Source organism: Daphnia magna, linkage group LG1 (genome assembly GCF_020631705.1).
Source record: "Daphnia magna isolate NIES linkage group LG1, ASM2063170v1.1, whole genome shotgun sequence".
Lineage (NCBI taxonomy): Eukaryota > Metazoa > Arthropoda > Branchiopoda > Diplostraca > Daphniidae > Daphnia > Daphnia magna.
Window position 1 is genome coordinate 6,204,626 of NC_059182.1, and position 27,959 is coordinate 6,232,584.

A 27,959-nucleotide genomic window follows, 5' to 3' on the forward strand; every position below is an offset into this window, starting at 1 on the left:
AGCGACATCAAATTGCCTCGGATTTTCCGATACGTTAGCCTTCACGGCCTATTGCGAATATATATTTTTTTTAATTCACGCATATACTTCGATTTACGTGGATGGACAACGTTCGAAAGTTGAGTTATAGCCATCAATCGATATCGCATAAATAGGTGGGCGGAATATATCAAAATAAAACTATATATATATACCTTCCCCACACACACACACCCCCTCCCCCCTCCCAAAAAAAAGTAGCTAACATGCAAGGCTTTGAGCTTCGATGAATCTTACGTCTATGACGCTTTCTCTTTTTTTTTTTTATTGCTCCCGTTTTGAAAGACATCGATCGCCGTTGCCTCAATTTAAACATTTTTGCATTCGCCAACACGCCTCTCCTATATACATTTTATTTTATTTTTTTATTTTAAAAACGAAAAACATTTTCCTTCAGATTATTTCATCTATACAACATATACAAAATGTAGGCCCTCTCAACCGTTTAACCGCGTTTACAAGATGCCGTCATGCTGAATTCATTCAGGAAAGTTGCTCCCCCTCCCTCTCCATCACTTTTATTTTATTTTATTTTTTCAAACAGAGACATCGAACTGGAATGAAAAGGGTCAGAGGTATATTATATACATTTGAAATGCAAAGAGGATTGGCAACTGTTCAAAAAGCAAAATGTTTTCCAAAAATCAAATCAAATCAAATGAAAGAATATATAATAACAATGAAATGCTATAGCTAGTCTATTAGACATATAAAAGAATGATTACAGAGCCAGCTGGTAAAACATTGGCCGTTCGGATATAGCAGCATTTGGTCACCGCGAATAGGCGGCGATGTTTTGATCCGCCTATAGGTTCACGTCCCACCTATATAAGTCGTGACACGATGACAAGCCGTATGGCCTTCTTGTTTAGCTTGGCCTATATATTCACGGCCACAATTTTCGTGTGTCTGAACACGGAAAGCAAAGCGTCAGAAAAATATACCGAAAGCCCCGCGTGTTCTTTTAAGGAGACCTGTACATTTTAAATATACAAGTCCCTTCTTCTTCTTCTTCTTCTTCTTCTTGTTCTTCTTATTTTTTGAAAGGATCTCTTCTATTTCCTATGAGTCTGTGAGCTTGTCACACTTGATCTCAGCTCGTGTCGTCGAAGCTTCTTTCTTATGTTCTCCCCCTCTCTCCCTCCTTCCTCCCCCCGTATATATATACAACCGAAAATCCTCAACTCCTCCAAACAGCATGTATATAGATATAGGAGAAAAAGAAGGAAAAGCCCCGCCCCTATCATCATTGAAATATGAACGGGTGTGTGTGAGGAAGAGAAACGAAGAGATGGGGTGGGCTGTGGGCTGGAAGAGGGAAGAAGAAGAGCGACACAAGCAGCAACGAAGCGTATAGAAACAACGGCTTGGCTGAATAATGCCATAGCGCGGCGGAGGGTGCGTGCTGCTGCTGCTTGAACGCCGACATGGTACGCGAACGGCAACTGCGACGGGCTCCTCTCTTTCAGTCAGTTGTGTTTCACGTGGCGTTCCGACAAGTCAGACACAGTCTCTCTCCCTCTCTCTCATCTCTCTATAGAAAAAGGAGAAGAAAAATATAGGCGCTATATACAATATACACAAAGATTGTTTGCCTTCTTCGGCAGTCTGTCACGCGCAAAAGAATTTCCCTTTCGGTTAGCATCGCTCCTTTTCATTCGTTTGACGATGTTTCCTCTTTCGTGTCGGTCCAACAACCGGCGCTGTGAATCTACAAGTATTCTCTTTTCAACGATTCTTCTTCTTCTCTTCGGTGAGTGCGAAAAATATCTAGATTTTTTCATTGTCTTTGTATTGTTTGCTTTAAAAAACAAGAAAGAGGAAAATGAAGAATGCGCATTATTATTTTTTTATTGGATAAGTGAATTAAATCGGAAGTAATCGCGAAGTGTGCATATAAGGCTTCCAGTTCAAATTGCGTTAGACCTTTTTCTTCCTGGATGACCAGTATATATAGGCTATAGCTTAAAAGTGGATTCTACTAATCTTGTGTATTAAGCCGAGGGAGGAATCATCTATACGAGAAGCCTTATAATAATAAAGGGTATAGGATATATACATAAAAATGATGGAGACGTTGACCTCTCATATTCACGAAGGGCAAGCCATCGCAGGTTTTCCCCAATCTAATTGCAACGTCGCTTGCATAAATTATAGGAGCACGCAAGGTGCAATGTGATGTATTTGAAAATGTTCTATTATATACCCAGGTAAAAAAAGTACTAGATTGCACTACAACAAAATGATAATGTAGCCAAGTAAACTATCATTTTACTGTAGTGAACGCAGTAAAATAAAAGCAGCACTATAAGTGGGCGTATTTTTGTCTTTGTTTCAATATATCAGTATTAGTAACACACACTAGCCTACTGTTTCACTAGTGACCACTACACGTTTACTTGGACACACTTTGTTTTCAGTAGTGTTCACTGCATATTTACTGACACAAACTGCTGTTTTACTATAGTAGGCACTAATAATTGCTGTTTCACTACATTGGGCATTAATGCCACTATATTCTTACTGAGACTCACATTTGTTTTTACTGCTTGCCACTGTACTTCTACTTTATATATTGTTATGCATGTATTTTTCGTGGATACGCTTCACTCTCAATTTTTGGTTTCTACCTTTTTCCTAACTTTCTTCTGATGACTTACAGGTAAATTTTACTTCCCCCTTTAAATTTGTCATATTTTATTTGCTTTTATACAACTATTTCCATTTTGGCTTTTTAAATGTGTTATTGAACATTAACATTTTCTTTGTTTTTTTGAAATATTTGGGTTAAATTAGCGATTAAAAATGAAAAAGATAGAAATTATAGTTTAAAATAAATATATGATTATTAAAAGTAGGATTTAATTATTAACACAATTATAATCAGGGAAATGTAGAAAGAATATCATATTAAGATAGCTGACTGGTTAAGGCGCTCGACTGAGAAAGTCAGTTGTGTGTGATGCCGTGTTCAATCCCCTCTGACGACTATTTTTTTTTCCGTTTTAGTCAATGGTAGACTAGTCTACCATTATATTATATTCTAAATTCACTGAATTTCATTATACATTTACGAGGGTTTCACTAGAAAATGAATGCTTCGGTACTGCTTGCTTTATTTTCTTAAAGTTTTTTTGCTTCAAGTAATTCTATGGTATTTCTATTTTATTATTGTAAAAATACTTGTTCCAAAATCCTTTAGTATTACTCGAGTTTTTTTATTGTATTACTTGAGTAATGCCAAGTAAAGTTTTACCTGGGATAGCCCTTTCAAGGAATTATAGCCCTACTCTTTTTACATCCGAGATGATGAACGCATGCAACTCGATAAACTGTTATGAGATTAGATCGCTTCTTAGATGGATGGTAAATATAGACTTTGTACGATGAAATTGATGTAGAGAAAAAGGAAGCATATAGAGATTGAATCAGTTTAAAGCCATTCTTGGATTTGAATGTGTTCACCTTTTTGTGTGCGTGTGTGTCCTGTATAACGCTGATTAAAAATGCGCAACTCTATCAAAGAATATATGAGCAACAACAAAAAAAAAAGAAATGGCTCAATCCAACAGTTCATTTGTCTATATGATGCTATTAGTCAAAAAGACCTTTTGATGTTGGTTGTATAGACGTTATATATTTTGTAGCAAAAGTATGTTGTACTGTAAGACGTGTGCATACAGTCGTTTGCATATGTCGAGACCTTTTTGAACGAAACCTGGGGAATATATTATTCGGAGAATTCATTCTTCAAATGATGAAGACGAGGAATTTGCCTAATGAAGTCAGACTTGCCTCATCTTGCATCTATCCTGTTGAGTGCAATGAATTGAGTTCAACAGCCAACACGAATTTCTTTTTAAAAACTCCTGAAAAATAAAAAGAGGCAAAACTAAAAATGATAATAATCAAAAATTACAAGATTTTTTTCATCCACAGGTTGAGCCGCGCGTTTGCCGCTCATTTCATTTCTACTTCTCTTTAACACGGCCCTTTTTATAATAGTCTACAACACGACAAGTAAAAACGCAACTGGTAAAAAATAATTTGAAAACATTTTATAGAACTGCGAGAAAACGATTGAGGCAAAACAAAGTATTATTTGATGTATATAGCGAGTCGTAATGACACGATCCCGCGGGATTGCCCGCTGCAGCAACGGCAATTGAGTATATATATATGCATATATATACTACTCTTCATTAAGCTTGCCATTTGAAAAGACATTTGAAAGAGCAAAACGATTCGGTGGAAGGGGGTGAAGCTAATGCAAACGAGCAGCTTCTATAGTATATACATATTTGAGCATTTGACAGTTTGGTTCGCCCCTTATATTCATGTGTCATGCTCATCATCTCTTTTCATCCGTTGCATAACAGACAAACACTTATGCAAAATTCTACATACCCCCTCTCCTATGAAACTAAAAGAAAAAAGAAAAAAAAAAGGGACAAGAAATTTGAATGTTCAAAGTTCTCTTTAAACAGAAGATAGCCGAAGCGGCTTCTTATATACCGGTATAGATAATTCAAGACAAAATTCAATGAAGAGCGGACACAGAGAGAAAAGCGGCACGCATATAAAGAGGCGAACTAGTATAATATCTATATAGATTTTGGGGCGAAATTCGATTCGAAAGTAGCTCGCCATGGAAAACGGATCAAAACCGATAGTTAAGTATAAAGCGAGAGTTTGCTCGTCTTTGACTGAAAGTGCCGCATTCAAGTACAAAGATGACGTGTATCTCTTCATTGAGTTTCGTGTCTGAGAGAGAGAGAGAGAGACAAGAGTCGTTTGTAAATTCTGCCTGATAATTTTCGAAGCTGGCCAAGTTACATTCCTCCAAGGAGCTGGAGAATGACGAAGAGTCTATGACCAGCATAAATGTGCCAGGCCCCACCTTCGTTTGAAATTCTTTTTCAACGTCCAAAGTTAAGCGAGTAACACATTTTCCGCATTCCATTCTGTATATATATACAGTGGCTTTCCCAACCTCGCCAATGTGATTTGTCGTTTTTTTTTTTTTACTTTGATTTCATACGAGATCAGCTTATATAATGTGATTTCACATACTCTCTCTATTTTACAGATGCAATGCAAGTTCGATTGATCTCTCCTACATATACATATACTATAGTACGTAGACGTTTCGGCTAAGAAAATAGCATTTATTTGATTTTTTTTTTATCATCTAAAATAATAGATAAGCCAATAAAAAATGAAACATAAAGGGAAAAAAAAAACTTGATCCGATTTTTTCTGGCAAAGGTCGTCGCTACTTGATATACCTTCTGTACTCCGCACGTCCGGCAGAGACCGGCACCGCCTTTCACGCCAACACTATATGATTGAGTGTAAATCAGTGGGCGTCATATATAAAGACGCACGCCCTCCTTTCCTTACGAAATGTCATCTTGTATCAAATCAAAAATACAAATAAATAAAATGAGTCAAGAAAAAGGCAGGGAAAGGGGGCGTTGTAATAGTCAAGATAGAGGGAGGACAGTGGTGTGAAGTGGAGGGGACCGCGTTGAACGAAAGACGGCAGATGACAAGGAGGTCTGACATTTCACAAAGGCATACCGAACTTTAGATTGCACCTCGCTTCGCTGCTTAAATGAATGCACGCCGTCTGCTTGTACCACTTCCGGCCAGCTGTGCGGATCAAAAGCTTTTGCAGTGTTTCGTTCTCGTCTATATCTATATAAACAATGTAACAGAAAAACCATCAACGCATTTTGACTGTTGCTGATGATGAATGTGCTACTTATTACAGTAAATTATCACAGCTTGAATACATATATTTATTTCAAGAAACAAATGAGGTGTTGTGGCTATAGTGACTTAATGCCGGACGCGGGACATTCGAGAGACCTTTGAATGCAATCCTCAATGTGACTATATGTACAGATGAAAGGAAGCGTCTCGTTAAGACACAACTTCCTCCCTCCCCCCGAACCAGTCGTCATATAAGTATATAGATACACATGCTGGAGGCCACTATATACTATATTACTATAGATACTATATATATTTATATACGAACGACGTAGAATCTATTTAAGAAAGAAAAAAAGGTATGTAGACTATATATATGTATACCCCGACAAGCGAACGATGGGTTGGGCTTATTTGCGCTCGGCTTCACCGGGTCTCGTTATCAGCCGCAAGTTGCTGATTACCTGCTTTGACAAGAGGCAATAATAAGCAGTACTGAGCAGTGGGCCGAATGAACAGCAAAAGACAATGATGTGCGTTCTCTGGAAACAACACAGCCGTGTCTTATTGATGGAGCTTCATATATATATCGTCCTCTATATCGTGAGTCGTGACCGGAGCCGACAGACATTTTCGTTTTCATTTTAAATGAAGCACTTCTCGCAGAGGTATAAACTATATAGTCGGTCGGCATTTACAAGTAGACTATATACGTCTAGCGCCTATGAAGATGTAAATAGAATGTATAGAGCCCGTTTTCCATGTGTTTTATTCACTTGCTTTCATAGAATTGAAGCATATACATAATCAATAGCTGTCGTAGTATCAGGCTGTATAATATCGACAAATGTGAATGAGAGTCACGTCGAATCAAACGATAACAAATATATAGCCAATAGTTGATTTGAAGTTCTCCAAAAATGAACAGGGCCCCGAAAGAAACAGAAAATTCATTGAAACTATAAAGCTCCAGATTGTTAAATAGTAATAATCGATATATGGACAAATTCTATATGCAAATAGAGCCGTTTTTTAAATATTCATTAGCCGCAAAACAATGCTGTATTACGCAGCTGATTTCGCGTTCGATCGAGTCTTTTCTTTGACGGACATGTGCTTTATCTGTAGCTCCTTCACACCAACGGAGTCAATGAAGACACTGTCTTTTCTTTACAAATTCGATCCGATTAGAATCGTGTGACTGATTAGCACGTTGCAGCGTATCTACCGCACCCATTCACTGCCGTTTTATATAACCTACCAAAGGCAATTTGCAACTCCATTGCGAGATGCACAATCAAAGCATGTGAAAATGAGTCTTGAAAGGAAACAAAACAATTGACTCAAAAGAGAGATATAATAGCTGGATGAAAACGACTAATCACTTTACTTGCGAATTGATGTCTATAGTGCATAACGTATACACTGGACGACAGCGTCACTGGTGGCACTGATGGTGTTATAAATAATACGCCTACACCCTATCAGCGGGACATGTTGGATGACGTGAACGAATAGTCTGCAGAACGTACATCAGCCAACTTGTAAGCCTCTGGCGACCAAAGCATATAACTATTACATTACGTGTAGTATAGACTACACACATATACATATACAAAAGACAAACGAATGGCGTTGATCACTTAAGTCTCCTTTTATTTTATTTTTTTAAGAGAAGAACGTGTCCATTTCTTTTGTAGATCTTAATATAAAAACGATTCGATATACATCGTGTTGGAGAAAAGAAAAAAAAATAATGTTTATATTCGATCTCTTTGCGGGGGGGTTCTCTCTCTCTGATGCAGAACTTGCGCTGATTGTCTCATCCATAACCGGACCAGCAAAAGTCGATAGATATCCTTTTGCTTTTTGATTTAATTTTCTTTCATGTTTTTCCATGCGATGGAGACTCTATTCTTTTCCGGTTGCTTTAGTTTTCCCCTTATTTTTTTCCATCCTATCCAACACATCACTCGTCCATGGCCTGACAGGCTAGCGAGGTGACGTCATGCAGCGACCAACAGTTAACCCGAGAAGGGGATTCGTGCCTCTATATAACATTAAGAGAAATAAAAGCGCATCACCAGCAAGGGTAAACCTTTTTTCTTTTCTTTTTCCATATACACACACAGATGAAGAGCCGCAATGATTGCGTCCCTCTTCTTCCTGCGATTCTATTGTCATGCAATGTGTATATATATAGGAAGAAAAGCCCGTGCTGAGAAAAGGGGAAGTCTTTCCATCTTCTTTTTCTTTCCTTTTTTTGCGGAACCTTTTTATTTTGGGTCTGGTTCAATCCATCCAATCGAACGCCCATTTGTTGTCTATTGTCTAGTTCAGTCGTATTTCGCCTTTGCGCTATCATCAGTAAGCCACGTTAGAGTAGATATATACGTGCGCATTGCATGTATAGCAAATGATGTCGGTTCTCTTTGTGTGCGATCGTGATGTCTTTAAAAATTCAAGCGGCCCGCACAAAAACGAATGTTTTTTTGAGAAACGTCAACTAGACACCCTCCGAATTTCATATATTCAAATCTACAACGCCTTTAAGCTTTTAACTAATCAGTTTCGTTTGTTTTCATTAATCGTTTGCTCGTTTGTTTTTGTTCTTTTAAACTTTCTGTTAAGGAACTAAATCAGTCAATCAAAACATTATAGGCGGAAGGGGGTGGGGGAAGAATAAAAAAAAAACTACTAATTAATCTCGTTTGCGACTGCATGTGGCATCGAGTTAATGAGCTTTACAAATGGGGCCCCAATGGGAACCTAATTGTCGGACGATAGTTGGGCCGATTGCGGAGTCCGGCCGTGTGCGGACCGACGCGTGCCCTACTGCCGCTGTTCTCGTATATATACACAAAAGGGTCGCGTGTCGTTGTTATTTTTGTTGTTCACGATGACGAGAACGCCCGTTCCAGTAAAATCTACAAAAAAAAAAAAAGGGGGGAGGAGGAGGAACAATAAAAAATAAAAAGGGGGAACCCCCATCAACAACAGCAAACTGCAGCGGCCGGCTGTCCGCGCGCTCTTCTCCGTCTAAGGTTTCACCCTCTTCCGTGAATCAGGTTTCTATTTTATTTCTTTTTGTGTGTGTGTGTGTGTGTGTTTCTATATTGAAAGCTTGACTGGACGCTTGCTGGACCGTTGGCGAACGGATGTTTTATTTATATAAACGACGAAGAGAAATCGTGGGACAAGAGGCGATGAGAGGTTTATATATAAAAGAGGCCAATTTTTACTGCCCTCCGCGTCTGTGTCCATAGTAAAGGGGGATGGGGGGGAGTACGAGGTTTTCTGCTTATTGGATAAAAGTAAATCGATACTTGTATAAATATAGACGTCCATTTTTTTCCCTCTCCCGCTGATAGAACGAAACGTTCGTCCCATCTTTCAATCGCATGTCAATTTTTGTGTGTCAAAATGCGATGGTTTAAATGCCTCATTACATATTGACTATGGGCGATGGACTGGTATAATTGAATTAATAATAAAGGCATCCCCTATATATATATATTTGCCACGGTCAGCGTCGTTGATGACAGCACACGCATCGCTTTAATAGTCCAATTGTGTGTGTGTTGTGTAAATCTTGGCCCTCCTCCTATATACATTACCGCCAGCCAAATAATTGCTGTTGGTGCTGGTTTGCGATGTTGACGTCTGGTCAACACTGGCTAGAAATCGACGAGCTTGAACTCCACCCTGTGCTCTCTCTTTACATATATATATAGAGCTACTTCCGTGCGCCACGCCCTTGTCGGAGATATACACGGCCGCATGCCGCGTCATTCGTGATCATATTGAAAGCTTCTCTACTTCCCTCAACAACAACGCACCAGAGAACTAAAAAGGGTTGGAAAAAAAAAAAAAAAAGAGACCATCGTGTATAGAGAATGATGTTGCGGAACCCTATTTGAAAAAAAAAAAAGGATACACAGCGCCTAGACTGAGGCCCATATAGTCACCAGGGGTTCTAATGTATTGATCATCATCAGGCAGAGAGGGTCGGCTTAATACAATCATTCATCATCACGGACCATCTCATCATCATTATTGCACGAAGCTCCCCCTCCTTATATATCCTCCTTTCTGTGGGGGGGTTTCTGGTTTTTTTTTTCACTCCATCAGTCAGTCTTCATGTGTGCAACTGTATATATAATAAAGTCTATATACTCACGCAAAAATAAAACTAGTAAACGGGCGTATAAAAGCCTCTTCCCGCTGTGACTCGAAAAACTTTACACTCAGCCAATTTATTGTGCTGCGCATCAGTTAAAAGATTGTGGTTTGATGTGGACAAAGATTTCTTTTTAGCCTCGTTTTGTATATACATGGTACGTTGCATTCAAATAGTTTGTTATGCAAGCTTTTTGCAACTTTTTCACGGGGTCCATTTGAGTACAAAATAATTAAACGCTGAATTTTCAAAGTCAACCGACTATTCCTTTAAAAAGATTATATCTTTCTTATGTTTTATGGCATTTTGTTTTTCAAATAAAATGAACGATATTTCACCTGATTTACTTTCACATAGGATACGTTTTTCCTTGTATTAACACGGCGTTTATTGGGGAAAAGCAAACGATGTTGGGTTGGGTCGTCGTTTGAAACGCGACAGTCACAAAGGGCTCTATAAACGATGGTCCATATATATTTTCTAGAAAATTTTGTGCATGCCAGACTAATGAAAAAAGTGGGGGGGGTGACTGGGTCTCGGATTTGGCGCAAACGGGCCTCGAGTGGTGTTAAAAAAAAAAAAATCCCCATTTTGTTTGAAACGAGGACGTTCACCGCCTCATTCTATATCCCGACGCGTATATATACATTGTAGTAGACACATGAAAAAACACTTTGCAAGTTTTCGGGAGATTGCACAACCATCAGCTTTCTAAATAAGCAGTCAGCTGGAACAGCGTATTTAAAACGCTTCCATGTTGTTCTTTTTTTTTTTTGTTTATTTATTTATTCTTTTCCTCTGCCTACACCAATATAGGATTTGTGTGGGGAATAGCCTCAAGTATATCACGCGCCTTGATGAAAAGATGAAACCACTTTATTTTTATTTGTTTACATTTTTCCTCCTTAACTGAATCTCATTGTGTCGATCGCCGTCGAAAAGCGCCACAACCTAAACACGCCCCCTATTTTTTGAAACAAGTTGAATTTTAAATGACAACGAAAAATGTCGTCCTTAAAAAGTTTGGCAGTTAGCCAGTAAATAGGCGTCCAAGAAGAAATGCAACTACGTATATTTTATTCGAATAAATTCACGACAATACATTAATGGTGTATAGCCAATGGACCATCACGTTCCATGTCTTGGCCATCTCGAAAAACATCAGCGCTCGGCTATTATTATATATGCCACACAGCTCCAAATAAAAAAACAACAAAAGATCTGTGTGTCTCTTTGTGTGTGTGTGTGTGTGTGAAGGAAAGAAGAAAAAAAAGAGAACTGCTGCGTATACATGTGTTCAAAAAAAAAAAGACCGGAAGAGAGAGAAACAGCATCAGCCGAGTTTCGACAATGAACGTCAAAAAGCTGCCAACAGCAGAGAAAAAGAAAAGCACTTATGATACATAACAATTAGTGTGTGTGTGGACACAGCAGAGCGACATCCCCCCAAAAAAAATAGATGCCATTGATTCAACAGAAACCACAGCGGTCTGTTCAAGTCTTTAAACATGTAAAGAATAAACCCAAGTGTTTGTTCTATGTACGGCGTTATCTGTAACTAGACGGCGATGCTCTTGATTGTTGATGCAAGGACTACCCTTCGCTCTTGTCCTCGACATTGCTGGATAAACACGAACTGCGCACAGTGTATCTATTCTCTTTCTCTCTTTTTTCTTCCATTTCCATCCTCCTTTTACACACACTACCACATCCGAATGTATATAGCATATATAGACAACCTGGTACAGTGTGTGGACCATTTGCGGGGGCCAAAAAGTCCTGTAGCAAACAATAGGCTAACATCAATGGCCAGCAGCTGTCGCGTGTGCAATATAGACTCTGTATGTGTCTATATGGTTCCCCTATATTTACTGTCTACGCTGACTAATAAATAGTGAATTCTAGAATGAATAGCCGAGATGACCCTACTAGATACGGCCCCCCCATATACATATACCCACGAAACCCATAGATGTCAAATGTGGGATCCTATATATAGCAGTTCGGTCCTTTTTCGGTCATAGATTGCGCTGGATCTTCATTTGATATCGTTTCTTTTTCTATTTTTCTGCCTTCTCTTTATACTGGCGACAGTCCTTCACCCTATTTACCCCCTCCCAAAATGAAACGGGGAAAGTGACCAGACCACATCCGGTTTGACGGTCAACTTGCACCACGTCATTCAATTTATATTTATTGGGTCGGTGTAAACCAATGGTTATGTAACTATATAGCTAGACTTGGTGCCATCCTATATCAGCTATTGGAATGGAAGATTCAATATTTAATGTGCTATTCCGATATTCAGCCAACCACTGAACATGTCTAAACACGAGAAAAACATGCCTAAACTATTCATAGAGAAAACCACGTGCTCATCCATTGTCTATATTCTATATAACCTTTTAACTATTAAACGACCGTTGCGCAAAGCACTTAGATGACATAAGAATTTCAACAAAAAATAAACATTAATAGAAACTATTTAATTATATATATGATGGGGGCCATGGCCATTTTGGAAACAGCCGCCACTCCATCACCAAGTGTCGGTCGACCCAGATTTTCTTCCGATTAGGCTACATAAGGATGTGTTATATACCAATGCACATGTGTGCGCATTTCTCCGGCAGCCTTTTCACAACAATGTCAAGTCCTTGTACAACCCCCACGAGCCCTATCAATATCATCAAAGGCGTTAGAACATGTGTCGAGAGTTTTTTTGTTTTGTTTTGTTTTTCTTTTTCTATTTCTTTTATTTTAGCCGCCTGTAATCACCGTGCGCTATGTTGTATATATAGACAGCATATACTATATATACTTAAGAGAGCAAGGGGGTCTGTGTTTTGTGTTTTTTTCTTCTCTGTTTGTTGTTTGTTTGCTTTATTCTATTATTTAATGATGTTACTCCAGCGGGTCGAGGACGATGTAGGATCAAAGGGGAAGAAGGGGAAGAGTGGATGCCGGAATCCTGATGCTCTCGCTTCTTTTAATGCTCATCTAAGATCGATCCGAAACTCTGGCGTTAGTTGAGCAATCTATTTGCTGTCTCCATCTTTTATTTTTTTATATTTACTCCTATCGTGCTAAATCTAAATCCACGAAATCGTGCGTCAACACGTTTTCGTTTTGTTTTTTTATTAGCCGGAGTAGAGTTTTATTGAAATTCAGGGGATGTCAGACAGCGATTCTATCAAATGAAACATATATGTACTGTAACATACCACGATACCCAACCGCCAAATTCAAACTTTGTTCGGAGATGTAGGCCACAGCCTGGGAGTGGCAACGAACCTTGAACTTTGATCTGATGTTTAGCCGACCTTTTTCTATATATACAATCTCACATTACACGATCTTCTAAATCTGTTTGATTTCGTGCATAGTTCACAAACATGTATGGGATTAATCTTTTCCAAATAAAAACACACATCAGCACAAAGCTAATTCATTAGTCAAATGTGATTCGAATTTGAAAAAGAAATCAAATCTCTCTATATATAATTGCGATAAATATGGAGAACCATTAAAAATCAGAAATATAGACATCAAGTAGATTGCCGTTAGTTTGATCAAACTAAGTGGTGTATAAGAGTTGACAAATTGCTCACTCTCTTTCTTCTCCCCCCATCATATCGCGTCCCCACCATTTTTATATGTTTCTTTTTTGCTCGATCGAATCAACGCTCCGGCTTTCTATATAGTCTATATATATACGTATATAGTGAACCTCCATCCTGGGCCATCACGCCAATGTTTTAATCAAATAGATAACCATTGGTTTTTCTTCTTTTTCGTTTTGCGAGCTCTTATAGTCTATCTCGTCCTATATGTAGTCCTGTCTCGTCTATACTTCCTCCTTTATCTCTGATACCTCGCATCCACTTTGTATATGGCATAGACATATAGACAGTGACTGTGTTTATATCAAATATATGTTGTTATTTATATTTGTAACGGTCGACCGATTCCATCGTGCAACTTCGGGGAATATTGAATGAAACGAACAGGTCCTAGATATGGTTGAATGTCAAGAAGTATAGACCTAATCATTTCTTGTTTGCCTTCTTCTCCTCCGCATCGAGACGTCGTAACCTACAAGTCAAACTTTGTACGTCATTGCTTGTCGATTGGAGCTCGAAGTTTTTTTTCACGAGTTTAATTTCAACGGCAAACGCGTAATTATAACTGAACTTTTGTCGTCAGTCAATCAAGTAGGTCGTCGACGTTTCAATGTGTTATTAAATAGTGTGTGCTGAACGTTGATTGGTTGATGGTATAACACAAAGAGATGGAAGAAGTACTGTACAACTATATATGAATATATTTCCAATATTACTATATCAAGGTTTATATATACACAGCAGTCTACGTTATTACGCAATTGGCCAAGTCTTCCACCTGAAAAGCCATTCGATTTGCAGCTGAAAGTAAAAGAAACGAAGGGAAAATATATGACGGTCTCTGCTTCATATTGTTTACGACGTTGTGCGGAGCTTGTAGGCTATATACTATGTAGTCTATACTCTGAATAATGTACATGTTTACATGACAGCCAGGACCCCGGATAGTTTACAGCTGATGCATAGTCTTACAACCACTCAGCGGATTGGGCCGCTAAGGCATAGACAAAATTAGATCAAAGAAAGAAGGACACGGCAAGCATCAGAAACATTTCAATTTCAAAGTTTGCTCGCTCAAATTATAACCTGTGTTGTTGATTAATAGGTTAAACATCTGTTGCTCAGATTATAGGCTTGGCTATATAACAAGCACAATACGTTTTTGAATCCTTCGTCCTGAAAATGAATTTCAAGAAGTCTGTATTATAGCCCGTTTCAAATGCAATCACGTGATGTTGACGTCTCTGATGTCTATTGCGAAAATATATATCAAAGTCCAGAATGGTTTTGCAAGAACTCCGGGGGGCTCTGACGATGGTAGCGACATCAAACGGCGATGCAATTTTCGTTGATTACACCAATACTTTTGGGTTATGGCATTTTTTTATATCACTAAAATGCTGTGCAGCCACTATATACAAATCCATTTAGCAATGAATTATACACTATGTACGTAGACTACGTGCAAAGCAAAAGAAATGATAGGCTATAAGGTCGCAATAATTTAGTGTATTAAACTCGATTACAGTGTCGGTCAAATTGTATATAGTTGCATTAGTTTCACGCAGCACTGGACTAAAGCCTTATAGATACAAATCAAACCAGGACCTAATTTATCTTGCCCTAATTCGCCTTTAAAGCATTTGATTGTCAAAATGTAGATAGTATATTTTTAAAAAACACTGGAACCGAAACAAAGTTTCGATGTAGACCTAATATACGTTTCGAAGATGAAAACGACGGCTGGAACAACAATCAGTTTAAGAGCGGATCTTATACACACACTCGCGAAACAAAGTCATGTACAGCATTAAAATGAAATTTGATGTCGTGGCAAGTAGTTTAATGCCATTTCCACCACCAGGCTCCGTGTTTGCCTTCCCAGTGTCCACCTCCATGTTCTCCGTGTTTTTTCCTGTCCCAATCGTATTTGTGTCCATGCCACCAATGTTTGGTCTCGACAGGAGTTTGATCCTCTTCCTCCATGGCTAATAGATCTTTCTCTATCGGAATTAAAACATCGGTCTGCTTGTCCGCCGACGCATCGGCGTCCATCGCCACGCATGTTCCGATGAGGAACAGAGTGACGCAAGTTGCAATCTTCACGCAAACGTCAACATTTTAAATTTCAATTATTCTTGAATTTTAAATACGAAAAACGAATTGAAAAAAAAGGAAAAGAAAACAAATGACTTACGAGAAGTGATTTCATTTTTGTTTAAGACGTTTTACGCTGGGAACGGAGAAGGTTCGCTTTGGACCTGTCGATCAATTGTGAGTTGAGGTACGTCGATGATTTCTGTTTATAAAGGATGGCAACATCAGTGAAAGTCAATGAACGTGATGGCCTTCAAAACATGTTAATAGGAGCAATGTTTAACGATTCAATGTCCGTTGTCGGTGGGCCTGTGCTATAAGACGCAAAATCAAACTGGAAAAATCAGGTGATTTTGAAGGTATTCTGACTTTAAAAAAAAACATGGCGGATTTCGTCCAATCTACGTTGGATGCGCATCGGCTTATGTAATGCGCCTTGGTTCATTAGTAATTGAGCAACGTATATAAACGAACGTTTTCACTTGATTTCTAATTTTTACAGAAGGAATTTTAAGAAATAGATATGCCCTATACTCGTGGGCAATAAGGCCAAGGTTCACTCAAACCCAACCTTGTTTACAGACCGATTTAAAAATATGTGACACACAATTTTGACGTAACAAGACTTTGTTCGAACTGTATTCAACACACGACCAATACAATGGGTGGCGCTACTTGTTTTATTCACCTCTGAAAACAGAACGTAGAAAGTTTATAAGAAAAGTTGAGATAGCCTTTCATCTGCATATACCATGGATTTGCTTGTTGATTCAAAACTATTGTGTCAAGATGTCTGTTGAAGACAAGCAAGGCTGTAGCTACATGCGAATTTACGACCATTTTATGTAGAAGATTTTAAATTGTTCGAGAGTATTCCAACTGAAAGATTCGACGCAATCTTTCAAACAACTTCCAGTTTTTGATGGTCGAACTACTTTTAACTAGATTAACACTATAAACTTTAAAACTGCGCGTGTTTTGTTTTTTTTAGAAGTTAAACGTCACAGCAACAATGAATGTTTAATATCACAGAACCGAAGGCGTTGGAAAAGGGAAAACATTTTGATGCTGACCATGCAGAGATTGAGCGTTTATAACAAACGAATATAGAATAGATCTCAAAGATGAAAAAACCCCTGATGTCTTATGTTGCATTGTGCATTCAGTTTGATCAATGGTTCATACTTGAGACTGACTTTATTTTTAGTCGCAGCGATGGGCCTATTTTTGTGGGTCGATGGAATTTCAAACAGAACGAAGAAGAAAATTAGTTTGACATTCCCGAGGCACCCCTAGCATACTGAAGGACACGCCCCTCTTGCCGAGAAATTTCACGATATCAGTTGCCAAAATATGAAACCCAATTATGTGATAAAAGATTTCTAATTAACTATACAGTCGTGCGTGTTCGCTTCGTCCTGTCCCCGTATATACACATTTAGCACGGCACAAACAATGTGTCGAATGCTGTGCACCAAATTGGTTTAGACAGTGCCAACTCACTTTTCACTTCTGAGCCATCGTGTTCCAGAAAACAAAGGATCAACATTTTATTTCATCAACAATTTTGGCATCGTTTTCTATGAAAATTAAATAACACGTGTGAACAGGTCACAACTTTCGGCAATCTAATCACGTCGTATAGATAATAGGCTCCCCAATCTGTTATCTGATGCCATTATTATCCTTCTAAAAAAAAAGGGGGGGGGGAGGGGATTTTCATTACCTTGTGCTAAACTTCATGTCACGACTGTTTTTAAAAAATAAACCCATAATTCTAGAAATTTCAGATGTATTGAAGAACATGAATCTCAAGTTTGATGGATATAACACCTTTTGACAACTGTTGAGCGAAATCGTTAAACTCGGCCGAAGCGGAACTAGGCTATATACTGGGGCGTGGGACTGATGTCTAGACAATTCTATGCGTGCTGGGATTAAAAGGAAAGGCTGCAATGATGTGAAACTATTTATTGTATAAAATGAAGGTATAACCGGGGAACAGCAGTAGATACAAGATAAAAAATATAAAAGTACTGAAGTGCTGATGGTTTAGACAAATGAGACATCAAAACATCTCTATCAGGAAACATTTTCAAATGCTTGATTGGCTATTATAGCCTAATAATATTTCCGATAAAGCGTTTGACGTTGAACGGTTCGTGTAAGAGCAAGTCGGTCGGGAACGGGATCACGATTTCTATACAAAGTATACTATACACGTTAGTCAAATGGTATCTACGACAGTGGTAAAAACATATGATTTGATACCTTCTTTAACCATAATATGGTCCGAAGCCATGTCCATATCCACCATAGCCTCTATATAAAACGCAATAGAAACACATGTGTTATAGAAATTCGCTTTTTCCTTATAGAAATTTTCGCATTTACCCGTAACCGCCATAGCCACCGTATCCCCTATATAAAAAATTAAATATTGACTTGTATAAATAATATAAAAACTTGCAATGTTGCAAAAATATTTATAATTACCCATGGTAACCTCCGTATCCGCCGTAGCCACCATAAATCTGCATAATTTATCAAAGAAAATATAGGGGACATGTATAGACAATAACGTCAGAAGACTGGAAAAATAAAGGTATATATATGATTGCTATCAAAGTGAATTCCCATATTACCGGAGGTCGTGGTAGAATGAAGATTGGCCGATGTTTGGTTTCATCCCCGTTGTAATTCATTCCCTCCATTCCGGCTGCAAAATCAGCCGAAGTTTGATCCGCTTTTTCATCCGCGTAAACTGACACCAACAATGCCAAGTTCACTAGACAAACGGCCAACTAAATATACCAAAAAATAGTTATTACAATCGAATGCTGATGATGAATTATACGTACATAGCATTTCACTTCGTCTGTAAGAGTCTCTTTATATAACTGAAAATTCTGGCATAAAATGATGAATTGATATTTAATATACAACAGTAGGCCTAGCTATAGCATTATTTTGTCGAGTAAAAATAGTAATGATAATACCAGCATGAGAGAGAAAACAACTGCTAGGAAGTGCTACATGAATCGATAGGCTTACATATACAGTGAACACGACGTTCTTTCCGCGAAAAACAATCACAAATGCATGAGACATACACAGAGTTTTGTTGTTACCGGTGTTAACATACTATACACAGTCCCCTAAATCGGATGCAATGACACGAAAATCACCTACCATCACGATTTTCATGGCGTCTTTTTACAAAAGGGAGAGCGTTTATCACAACTGTATACGTTTCTTTTTCAAACTGAAGGAATTGTTGTTGTCCTACCAGCTTGTCGCAGCATTCTTTTATACTCGAAAACGTTGGAGGACGTATTGATTATGCAAAAATATAAATGGAAGAGTTTCTTGAATTTCTTTTTTGTTGTTTTTCCTTTTGGTGAATGCGTGTGTATATAGTCCTGTATTTCGCCACTTGTCGTGTAGCACGCACGATCAGGATATCTTTATAGCATCAGGAAATAGGAAAAAAGCATGTCGACATACCTCGATAATTAGTCGGATAGACTACAAGGAAAAGAAAAATGAGAGGTTTTAACTGGAAAGGAGAAGTTATATTTATTCATTTATTCATAATAAAAAAAAAGAGAAAAAAAAATTCACTTTCCCTGCTTTCCATTTGCAACAAGTTCCTGTTCTTATATGCGAGAAAGGTTTTGGCTTTTCTGACATAGAAAAAAAGAAAAACGGATGGTAAAAATCAGGCTACGCTGACTTTGGCAAAAAGAACTTTTAATGGCCTCTACTGGTTACACCTAACCATAACTTTGAACTGTGCTGGCGTTTGCAAGGCGTCTCCGTACATCCGTGAATTCACCTTGTCCCCCCCTCATATTCACGTATATACGTGCTGCTCACTGCATAAAGTTGAAAAAGTTGAATTTATACACGACGATGGCAGTTCAACGGTCCGGATGAAACAGTCAGCCGTGGATTCATATATGGTTTCACATAAATAACGGTCAAAATCATAAACGTAATCATTGAATCATATATATATGGGTATTTATTGATCTATATGATGTACATTCATCTTAGTCAGATTCTCGTGACAGGAGCAAGAAATGATGCGATGTGGGAAAATTTTTCTGTCCGTTTAAAGTTATTATGTCATTGCGAGTGCAAAGTTATCGGCCAAGGCCGTATATTTAATCTCGCAGCGAATGGTGTTGAATTCATAAATGGACCAACAACCGACTGTCTAGACCATTTTTAATTGCAACTGACCTCGATTGCTGAATGAGAATCACATTGCAATACGTCATCGCACTTATATAACTGTAATACAACTACTGTAATATACTGTAGCTGTTCATAGTTTCAAACTTAAACGGGGCAGATGATAGTATAATGATAATTGTGATTTCAATTTCAAATCTAGTGTTGATTGGATAAAGGCTATATAGATCCTTTGTCCCCAAACGACTGCTGTAGGCTAATAGAAAAAGATTTAATCAAATAGAGTGCCTGGCGTAACGACGAAATACAAACGGATAAATGTCCTTAATGCGACAATTAAATGGCGTTAAGTGGAAGGCTCGACTATTGATTAAAAAGTTGGAATGGGGGCGCAAAACTTTCGTTTTAATTTCAGTTCCCCTACATGTACGGTGTTCGTATAGAATTTACGGCTTCTGACATAACGGGAGGCAGTTTCAATGCCAAAACGTTATATTATAATGCCCAATCTGTAATTACGTTATTCGACTGTCCGCATCATCACCAGTCTCTAATACCACAGTAATGTGCGCGCGTAAATCAGCTGACATTGATGGAATTCCTATCACGATCCTGCCTGAACCTGCCCTCCATTGTTCAAACAGTGCAATAAAATCAAATGAAAGATGTCTAATAATCATTAGCTTACTACTATACGAGTTCTTGCACAGCACGAGAAAATATACACGGAAAGGCAAATCGATTGTGGCATACAAAGTTGTCATCGATTTTGCCGACTTGTTCTTGATGTTGCATTATGTAAAGAAGATAGTCTACTTGCGATGATGAGTGGAATGATCCGCTTACGGCTTGCCTATTTGTTCCTATTCGCTTTTTGTTCTCCTTGTGCTCTGTTGTTCCAGCTTCCTTCTTTTTTGACATGTTTGTTTCAATTACTCAAAGCACGTTTTCGTCTTCTTTGAAGTACTGGAACAACTTGAAGGTTTAACGAATCTTCCATTGTACTTTAAAGGGAGAGAAAAAAGACGGCGCCACACAAAAGGGCGTCTTCGTAGCCTGCGACATTTCCCCTTGCCATCGTCGTATTTATCATAAGATCACACGATCTTATGTGCTCACCCTAAAAAGTGAAAAGGGGGTTCTATAGAATGACGCCGAAAAGCGAAATGTCTTAACTCAGAAACTGTTTGAAGATCGTTAAAAGGTGCAAATAGGTTTTAACTGCATCGCCTATTACGTTAACGTGTTGATTCTTTTAAAAGTGTATAACTATATATTTGAGTCAATTAAGTTGCATCAAGTTGAGTATATATATGCGGTGTGATTAATTGTATTCACCTTGTAGAGTTGATCATCCCACAAAATAGCTAATAAATTGTTTCAAACAGGTAAAATGGCAATTTGCCTCGTGGGTCTCATGTAGAATTTACACGGATACGGTCAATGCTTGTGCCTGTTTTGAAAGCTCTCGGCTTACTTGACTTGATGAATCGCTTGTTGTGCACGTCACTGTCGTTTGATGGATCGCCCGTGTATATATAGAGGCTAGATGGTAAGGATGGTACTTGTGCCATATCCTGTAGGCTGTTTTATGCCGGCCTCTGATGAATATATGTGTGTTACGTCACAACTCTTTTGAAGACTGTTCTCATTTCAGCCAAAAGATTGTGTGTATAGTCAAATATAAACAAAGCTTTCTTTCAACAAATGTGCTGGCGGTTTATTAGCAACTTGCTTTGTTTGTGATGATGCTGTCTTCACAAAGTGGACACACAACTAATAAGGCAGTTTATAGTAGGGCCCTGTCATTTTAATGATGGGGTCGCCAAGAAACAAATGCGTATACGGAAAACAGTTGAATATGACGTAAGCCTATAGCATTACTGACCCTTCCTCGTTGCCCGTTAACTGCAACCAATTATAAAATACTAATTATTATGATAAACATAAAAGGTTTATATTTGCATTGCAAGTGAACGGTTTTCAAAAGCCAATGTATATATAGAGACTAAAGCTTTATGTATTAAACAAGACATAAACATATATAGTCTATCCATGGTGAATATTTTAACCGAGTAGACTATACGTAAGTAAATCTGTGTTATGGCCAGCTTCCCTCCTTCTTCGGTTTCTCTATACCGATGCATAGAGGGCAGAGAAAAAGGCATGTATAACTGAATGAAATTCATTGATTTACATGCGACTATAAAAATGTCAACTAAAATGAAATAGTCGGTCCTCGCCCAGCTGTTTCGCCCATCGTACAGATCAAAAGGAGCCATACGGATAGTAGTAGGGATAAATTCTGATTAGATGAATAGCTTGGCTCTGTATATACTCGCGTTAAAAATATTTAAAAAAAAAGACATGTCGCAAGAGAATCCAGATGCAAAATGGGAATAACTTGCTGAAAGTTGAATGCATTATATGTTTGTTATGGCTTATGTAAATTTGGATATGCACGTGAAGCAAAAAAACAAACTAGTTTAACCTCGAAATCACACATGTGGTGGTAGTATTCGAATAGAGTGTCAAATTCAAAATATGCTCCAGGGAAACAAAGTTCATATAAGGTTTGTTTGACTTTCTTTGATGCCTCTCTATAACTTCGTGATTCAAAAGTTCAATCTCCACAAATAAGAGAAGCAATCTACACAGCCAGAATGACGAAGCGATGATTTGTTTACCGTGTCACACATTTTTGGTAGTGATATATATACATTTATTGATGTAGTTTCCCGATCTTGTTCATTCCACCGCACCGTTTCGATTACCTCCGCCTGATTTACATAGCTAGCCTATACTATATAACCGATACGACATCAATGAGGCTAAGACTATCTTCTGGTTGTCAAATCATTTTTTTCTTTTCGAGGCTTGCACACAGTCGAATGCAAATGAGCTGTATAGCGAGGTTTGGTTGCATGCTGTAAACAAATACCTGCACAGTTTACATGGGCCTTATTTAATTCAGAATTAAAATTTTATAAATAAATTCCAATTTCTTTTGGGTTTTTTTAAATAAAATCGAATACTCTCCACTTGTGCAGCAGACACTGTATATAACTATAAAGTGTTTATCTTTGTATATCCTTTTCTTATACAGGGTGTGGTTGGTATTACGGCGTTGACGGTTTGAAGCTGCTACAAGTGCAAGTCCCAACCGAAGTTGAAAGGGGTCGTTCAGCGGTATTGGGGTGCCGATTTGAAATGGAAGGCGACACCCTTTATTCTGTCAAATGGTACAAAGGTAATAAAAACGGAGCATAACTTTTGTAATTAGACCTATACTATTTATAGCCCAGTTGCGTGTGCAGAGTTTATCTATTTATTCGAAACGTGTTGACTGATTTGTGTATCATTTGACTTGGTCTATTATAGGAGGAAAGGAATTCTTCCGCGTCGTGCCGAAGGATAATCCTCCAGCTCAGACCTTCAACGTCGAAGGAGTCCAAGTTAACGTAAGCAAACGCCTACATGTAGTAGAGCATTCAAGAATGACAGTTTCGAGAGTTACGTCTCACTCTTAGAGGCGTCCACTTTCTAAAAACATCGGTCTGCTGATTGATCGATGGTTTTTCCTTCCCATTCTTTCGCTCTCTTTTTCTAGTATTTCCGTTGTTTGTATATGAATCTCAACAGTTTTCGTAGTCTGTTTGTTTAGTCTTTACATTCTCTGATTCGTGATGTTTCAATGTTGTTTTTGTGTCTTTTCTTATTCAGTTGGCGGCATCTGATCAAAATCAAGTCGTCCTGGAAAATTTAAATCTCAAGAGCGAGGTATTAACATGTGATTTGATTAAATAAAGAAATCTCAGCTAACAATGATTGATGATTGTCTTTACAGGGTCGTTACAAGTGCGAGGTCTCAGCAGAATCACCCAATTTTCAAACAGTTTACGACGTTGCTGAAATGAGTGTCGTTGGTGGGTAGACTAGCCCCTATTTATTATCAAACATTTCCACCAAATGCTTAATCGTATAAAAGTTAAATGAGTACAGAGAATTGCGGACTTCTATGAATGCGATAGTTACGACAGTCTATGCCAGCAGAAGTAATAACATTACGGCCTTTGCACGTATATTGACAATAGTGAAATCAAGTGACCAACCTTTGAACACAGGGCTTGAGAAGATGTTGAATTAAGATTGATTATACACGATGCAGGCAAAGCTGAAATTCGACTATGAAAAAAAAAAAAAGAGAACTCGTTTGAAAGCCCAGCAGTCGTCCTTTTTATCGGTGTAAAAGCGTGAAAACAAAGAGCTTCTAATGAACGTCAACCTTGAAAGAAACATCATCCCCCGCATGGGCCGACAATCTGCACGCTCTTTTGACTGTGCTGATGACTGTGCAAAGACAAGCCGTTCAGTGAACCGTCAGCCTATACCATCAGAGTTCGGATCGAATAGTCAGAAGTGTAGAACGCCATTAGCTGATTGAAATCTAACGCAATCTGTATATAGGTTCAACGTTAACACGCTTAACGCTGGAAAAAAACAAACGGGTGGGGCTCTTAACTGTCACTTGCGAAAGGGAGCAGTTCCACCAACTGTGAATAACTCGTCTGTTCTGTTCTATCGTCCAGACATTATCTGAAATTGCGTATATACAGAGGCAAGGATATGATGCATCTATTCAAGTTCCGCCCAGTTCACTGAGCATCAGATTAGAATGGACGTTTCGATTTCAAATGCTTTTGCCTAACATCAATGCAATGGAATTCTTGTTTACTCTTGTACAGTGGAATTTAATGGCGGCTATTTCCTTATCGAATATTCGCGAGAAATCGATAATGATGTATTTTTTTTCAATTTTATTTAACGATCATTGTGCTATGTACTGCCCTGATGGTTGTATATAGTCAAGATTTGCTGTTTTTAGCTTGTAGACTGACGATTCTTTTTTCTGGATTGACTTGCAGTTCCACCGAGAGATTCGCCGGTGATTACCTCACCTAAAACTGTGTACCGCATCGGGGAAGAATTTATGGCAAATTGTTCTTCGTTTCCTTCGAGACCACCAGCCACGATTACGTGGACGATTGCCGACAAACCGGTAAAGTTTTAGCACCTCTGGCGCTCTTGATTTTCTATAGATTATACCGCACTTTATTGTTCTATATAGTTGATGGATCAATTATTTATTAACACGTAAAGCTCTATAAGATAATGGCAATGATTTGTTGAGGATGTTATTCGTCCTATAAACGAGTAGAATGGAATAATCTGAGAACTGCTTTGATCCCCTCGCTGACACGAAAACACATCAGCGAAAAAAGAGACATGTCCGGTTCGTGATTCCAACATCCGGTAAAATCAATTGTTTTGGTAGAACGCGAACGATATTTGCAACGTTCTTTTAGTGAGTCTCATATTATACTGTGAGAACTGAGACAAATAACGAATAACCAACGCAAAAAAGATAACCATCTTTACGTACAGTGTATATATACTTGTGTTACTATACAGCTGTCATTACTAGGCAACGGTCAATGAATTGTTATCGTTGTTATATTGCCGATCAAACATTTTCAGAAGATGTTGGCAATATGTCGATATAGATACAGGTAGGCTGCATAGGTATCGTTATACTCCGTCTATATTATATACAGCGCGAGTTGAACGCTATTCGCCAAGTTATTTGGAATTTAAGGCCCTATTCATGTAAACGATTTTTGCGCACCATTTTTCGGCTACCCATAGAACTGATGGCATCCACTCCATCTCTGAAATTCAATTCAGAGTGGAATAACGCGCCCTTTGTAGACACGGATCCTCAGGTTTTTTTCTTGAAATTTTCAATATGATAAATTCATGCAAGGTATTCAACTTGGAACGTGATATGAGTCAAACCTATTCACGCTATCACTATAGGCCTATATATGTGCGAACATGTTAACTCGCATTAAACATTATTTGAAAACCATATGAGGACGTGATGTGTACAGGCCGGTGATTCAACATCATGTGCCACTATCGCAACCAAACTTTTGTTGACTCTTTTAATAATTAAACCATAAACTAAATGGCCAAATGTTTCGCATTATGCTTTTCTCACAACTATGGAATTGCACTTTAATTAAATAGGTAACGAAAGAGGAACTAACACAATATCCATCCACACTGATTGACGGCGGCCTGGAAGCTTCTGTCGTCGGTTTACATTTGAAACTCAGAGATGCACATTTTGATCGGAAAGGAAAGATGAAGCTTACATGCACGGCTAGCGTCGGAAGGATGCGCATCGATGGACGGACTGTTGTTAACATTAGCATCGCTGATGCATCCATTAACGGTGACTATCCCAGACAGAGGTCTTTGACGCTAGACAGCCGCTCCGGCGCCAATGCTGGTAAATTTTATTTATATACGTTCAAAAAATTTGGTTATGTATGTAGGTCAAGCGTGTAAACATTGTTTGCCTGTATTTTCTGCAGGGATTTGGCAAAAATCGGAATTCTGGAGGTTTTGCCCAGCGATCCTGTTCGTCGTAACTCTAATGTGTCAAACGTTCGGCTAACACCCATTTGTGTTGTGCGATGCATTTTCAGTCAAATCCAACCAGAGGTGAAGCCTTTCAAGCGATATTGAATTTTCACTTATACAGGAGACACACTCTACTTTGATTAGATTTTTGTTTCTTTTATGATCGAATTTTTTATTTCATTTTTGGCCCTCTTTTTGATTTCCGTTTTTATATATGACGTACAGTCATCGATCGAGTCGCATATACGACGTTCGTTCGTGTACGAAAAAGGGCCACACCCCTATTTTGTGTTAATGTCATTTGTACATTATACCACACACGCCCCTCAGTTTTAACTCTTTTGGTGCGATATAGCTATACTGTACATATAGGTTTCATTTAGATTTTACGGGGATGCAGACCCACTCTTATACGTTCCATCGTAAAGATGACGTGTTAGTCTTCGTGTCTCTTCTTTTTTTTTAGTTTCCTTTTAAAAATTTTCATTTTTAAGCTAGGCTAATCGGTTTGAACAATGAAACGCGCAGTTTAAAGAAAAAGCCGTACACATAACGATATGGACTGTTGCATTGTCTTTTCAGTGGAAGCGCAACTGCTGTGTTATTGCTTATTCCTTTAATTATAGTCTACACCCCAATATCTTAGCCATATAGTTAATCTATAGTTCATAGCGGTATAACACTTTGTACATGAAAAGCTATACAGTGTGCCATTTTCTTTTTAGTTTTTACAGTCAACTATGTTCGTCTTTTCCCTTAAAATTAATGTTGATGCTGTGACAGTTATTTCTTATCATTTATATACGACTTTTTTTATGTATAATGTTAAACGTGGCCATTTTCCCTCTTTTTCTGATATGTTGTACTAAAAGGGAAGAAAAAAAAAGGAACAGAGCAAATCATCCCAGTCACACGTCTAGCCTACGTCATATTTTCTCTCCACCTTTTTCGTTATTATAATGTCAACAGCCCTCATCTTTCCTTTTCGGCTTTAGCCTTTCATTTCCTATACATGTACGCGTGTGCGATCATCAAAGATTAGACCTCTATACGGAAGCAAAAGGATTCACAGCATTTGAACGTCTGCATAAAGTCGTTTCCTGTACGCTCCAGCTAACGGATGCTCACCATCTTCTTGTCATTTCGCATTTCCCATCAAGTCCGAAGAAGAAATGCGCCAGAAAAGTCGCCAAACAAGTACACCAATACACACCAAACGAAACCAAAAAAATTCATTGAGCGCTTTATACGAAAAGGGCATTGGTTGGAACAATTGTAGAAAAAACAGTTGGACGTGTAGACTATATACGCATTGATACAGAATAACTGCTTTGATTACTTTATCAAAATGGACGGTGGGAGTATTCCGAAATTGAAAAACCATTTTGTTTCTTTTATGTTATATATGCTCTGTCCACCAAAAATGCTGATGGGTTTGTTTTTATGTTATACCTTTCTCCAAACGCGTTGTTTCTCCAAAACTATGTAAAATTTTATATATAAATACGAACATCGGACTACACCGCTGTAAACTTTTCTCTTCAATAAAAATGGAACCCTAAATGCTTTTTATAGTTTGATTAATCAGAGAGCCAACCGTATACTATTTATTA

The 27,959-nt window shown here is 38.2% G+C and overlaps 3 protein-coding genes across 4 annotated transcripts; 1 reads left to right on the forward strand and 2 right to left on the reverse strand.

Annotated features, from left to right (window-relative positions):
* Positions 1-1,478: 1,478 nt before the first annotated feature.
* LOC116925436 lies at positions 1,479-27,909 on the forward strand. Its single transcript, XM_032932149.2, has 8 exons — positions 1,479-1,792; positions 22,964-23,107; positions 23,239-23,318; positions 23,581-23,637; positions 23,705-23,783; positions 24,783-24,916; positions 25,948-26,212; positions 26,298-27,909. The coding sequence occupies exons 1-8, from the start codon at positions 1,708-1,710 to the stop codon at positions 26,378-26,380; spliced, it is 927 nt and encodes a 308-aa protein (XP_032788040.1). The 5' UTR covers positions 1,479-1,707; the 3' UTR covers positions 26,381-27,909.
* Positions 15,055-15,916, reverse strand: LOC123470671. Its single transcript, XM_045171225.1, has 2 exons — positions 15,758-15,916; positions 15,055-15,660 (listed from the first exon to the last, which is right to left on the reverse strand). Exons 1-2 carry the CDS (start codon positions 15,770-15,772, stop codon positions 15,403-15,405), a joined length of 273 nt encoding a protein of 90 aa, XP_045027160.1. The 5' UTR covers positions 15,773-15,916; the 3' UTR covers positions 15,055-15,402.
* On the reverse strand, positions 17,612-19,003 carry LOC116925445 (cold and drought-regulated protein CORA). 2 transcript variants are annotated; one of them, XM_032932160.2, is made up of 6 exons: positions 18,850-19,003; positions 18,303-18,461; positions 18,154-18,191; positions 18,052-18,078; positions 17,929-17,979; positions 17,612-17,857 (listed from the first exon to the last, which is right to left on the reverse strand). In XM_032932160.2, exons 1-5 carry the CDS (start codon positions 18,862-18,864, stop codon positions 17,934-17,936), a joined length of 285 nt encoding a protein of 94 aa, XP_032788051.2. In that variant the 5' UTR covers positions 18,865-19,003; the 3' UTR covers positions 17,612-17,857; positions 17,929-17,933. The 2 variants fall into 2 exon arrangements, with proteins under 2 accessions (XP_032788051.2, XP_045027155.1); XM_045171220.1 differs by having other exon boundaries at positions 17,612-17,871.
* Positions 27,910-27,959: the final 50 nt, after the last annotated feature.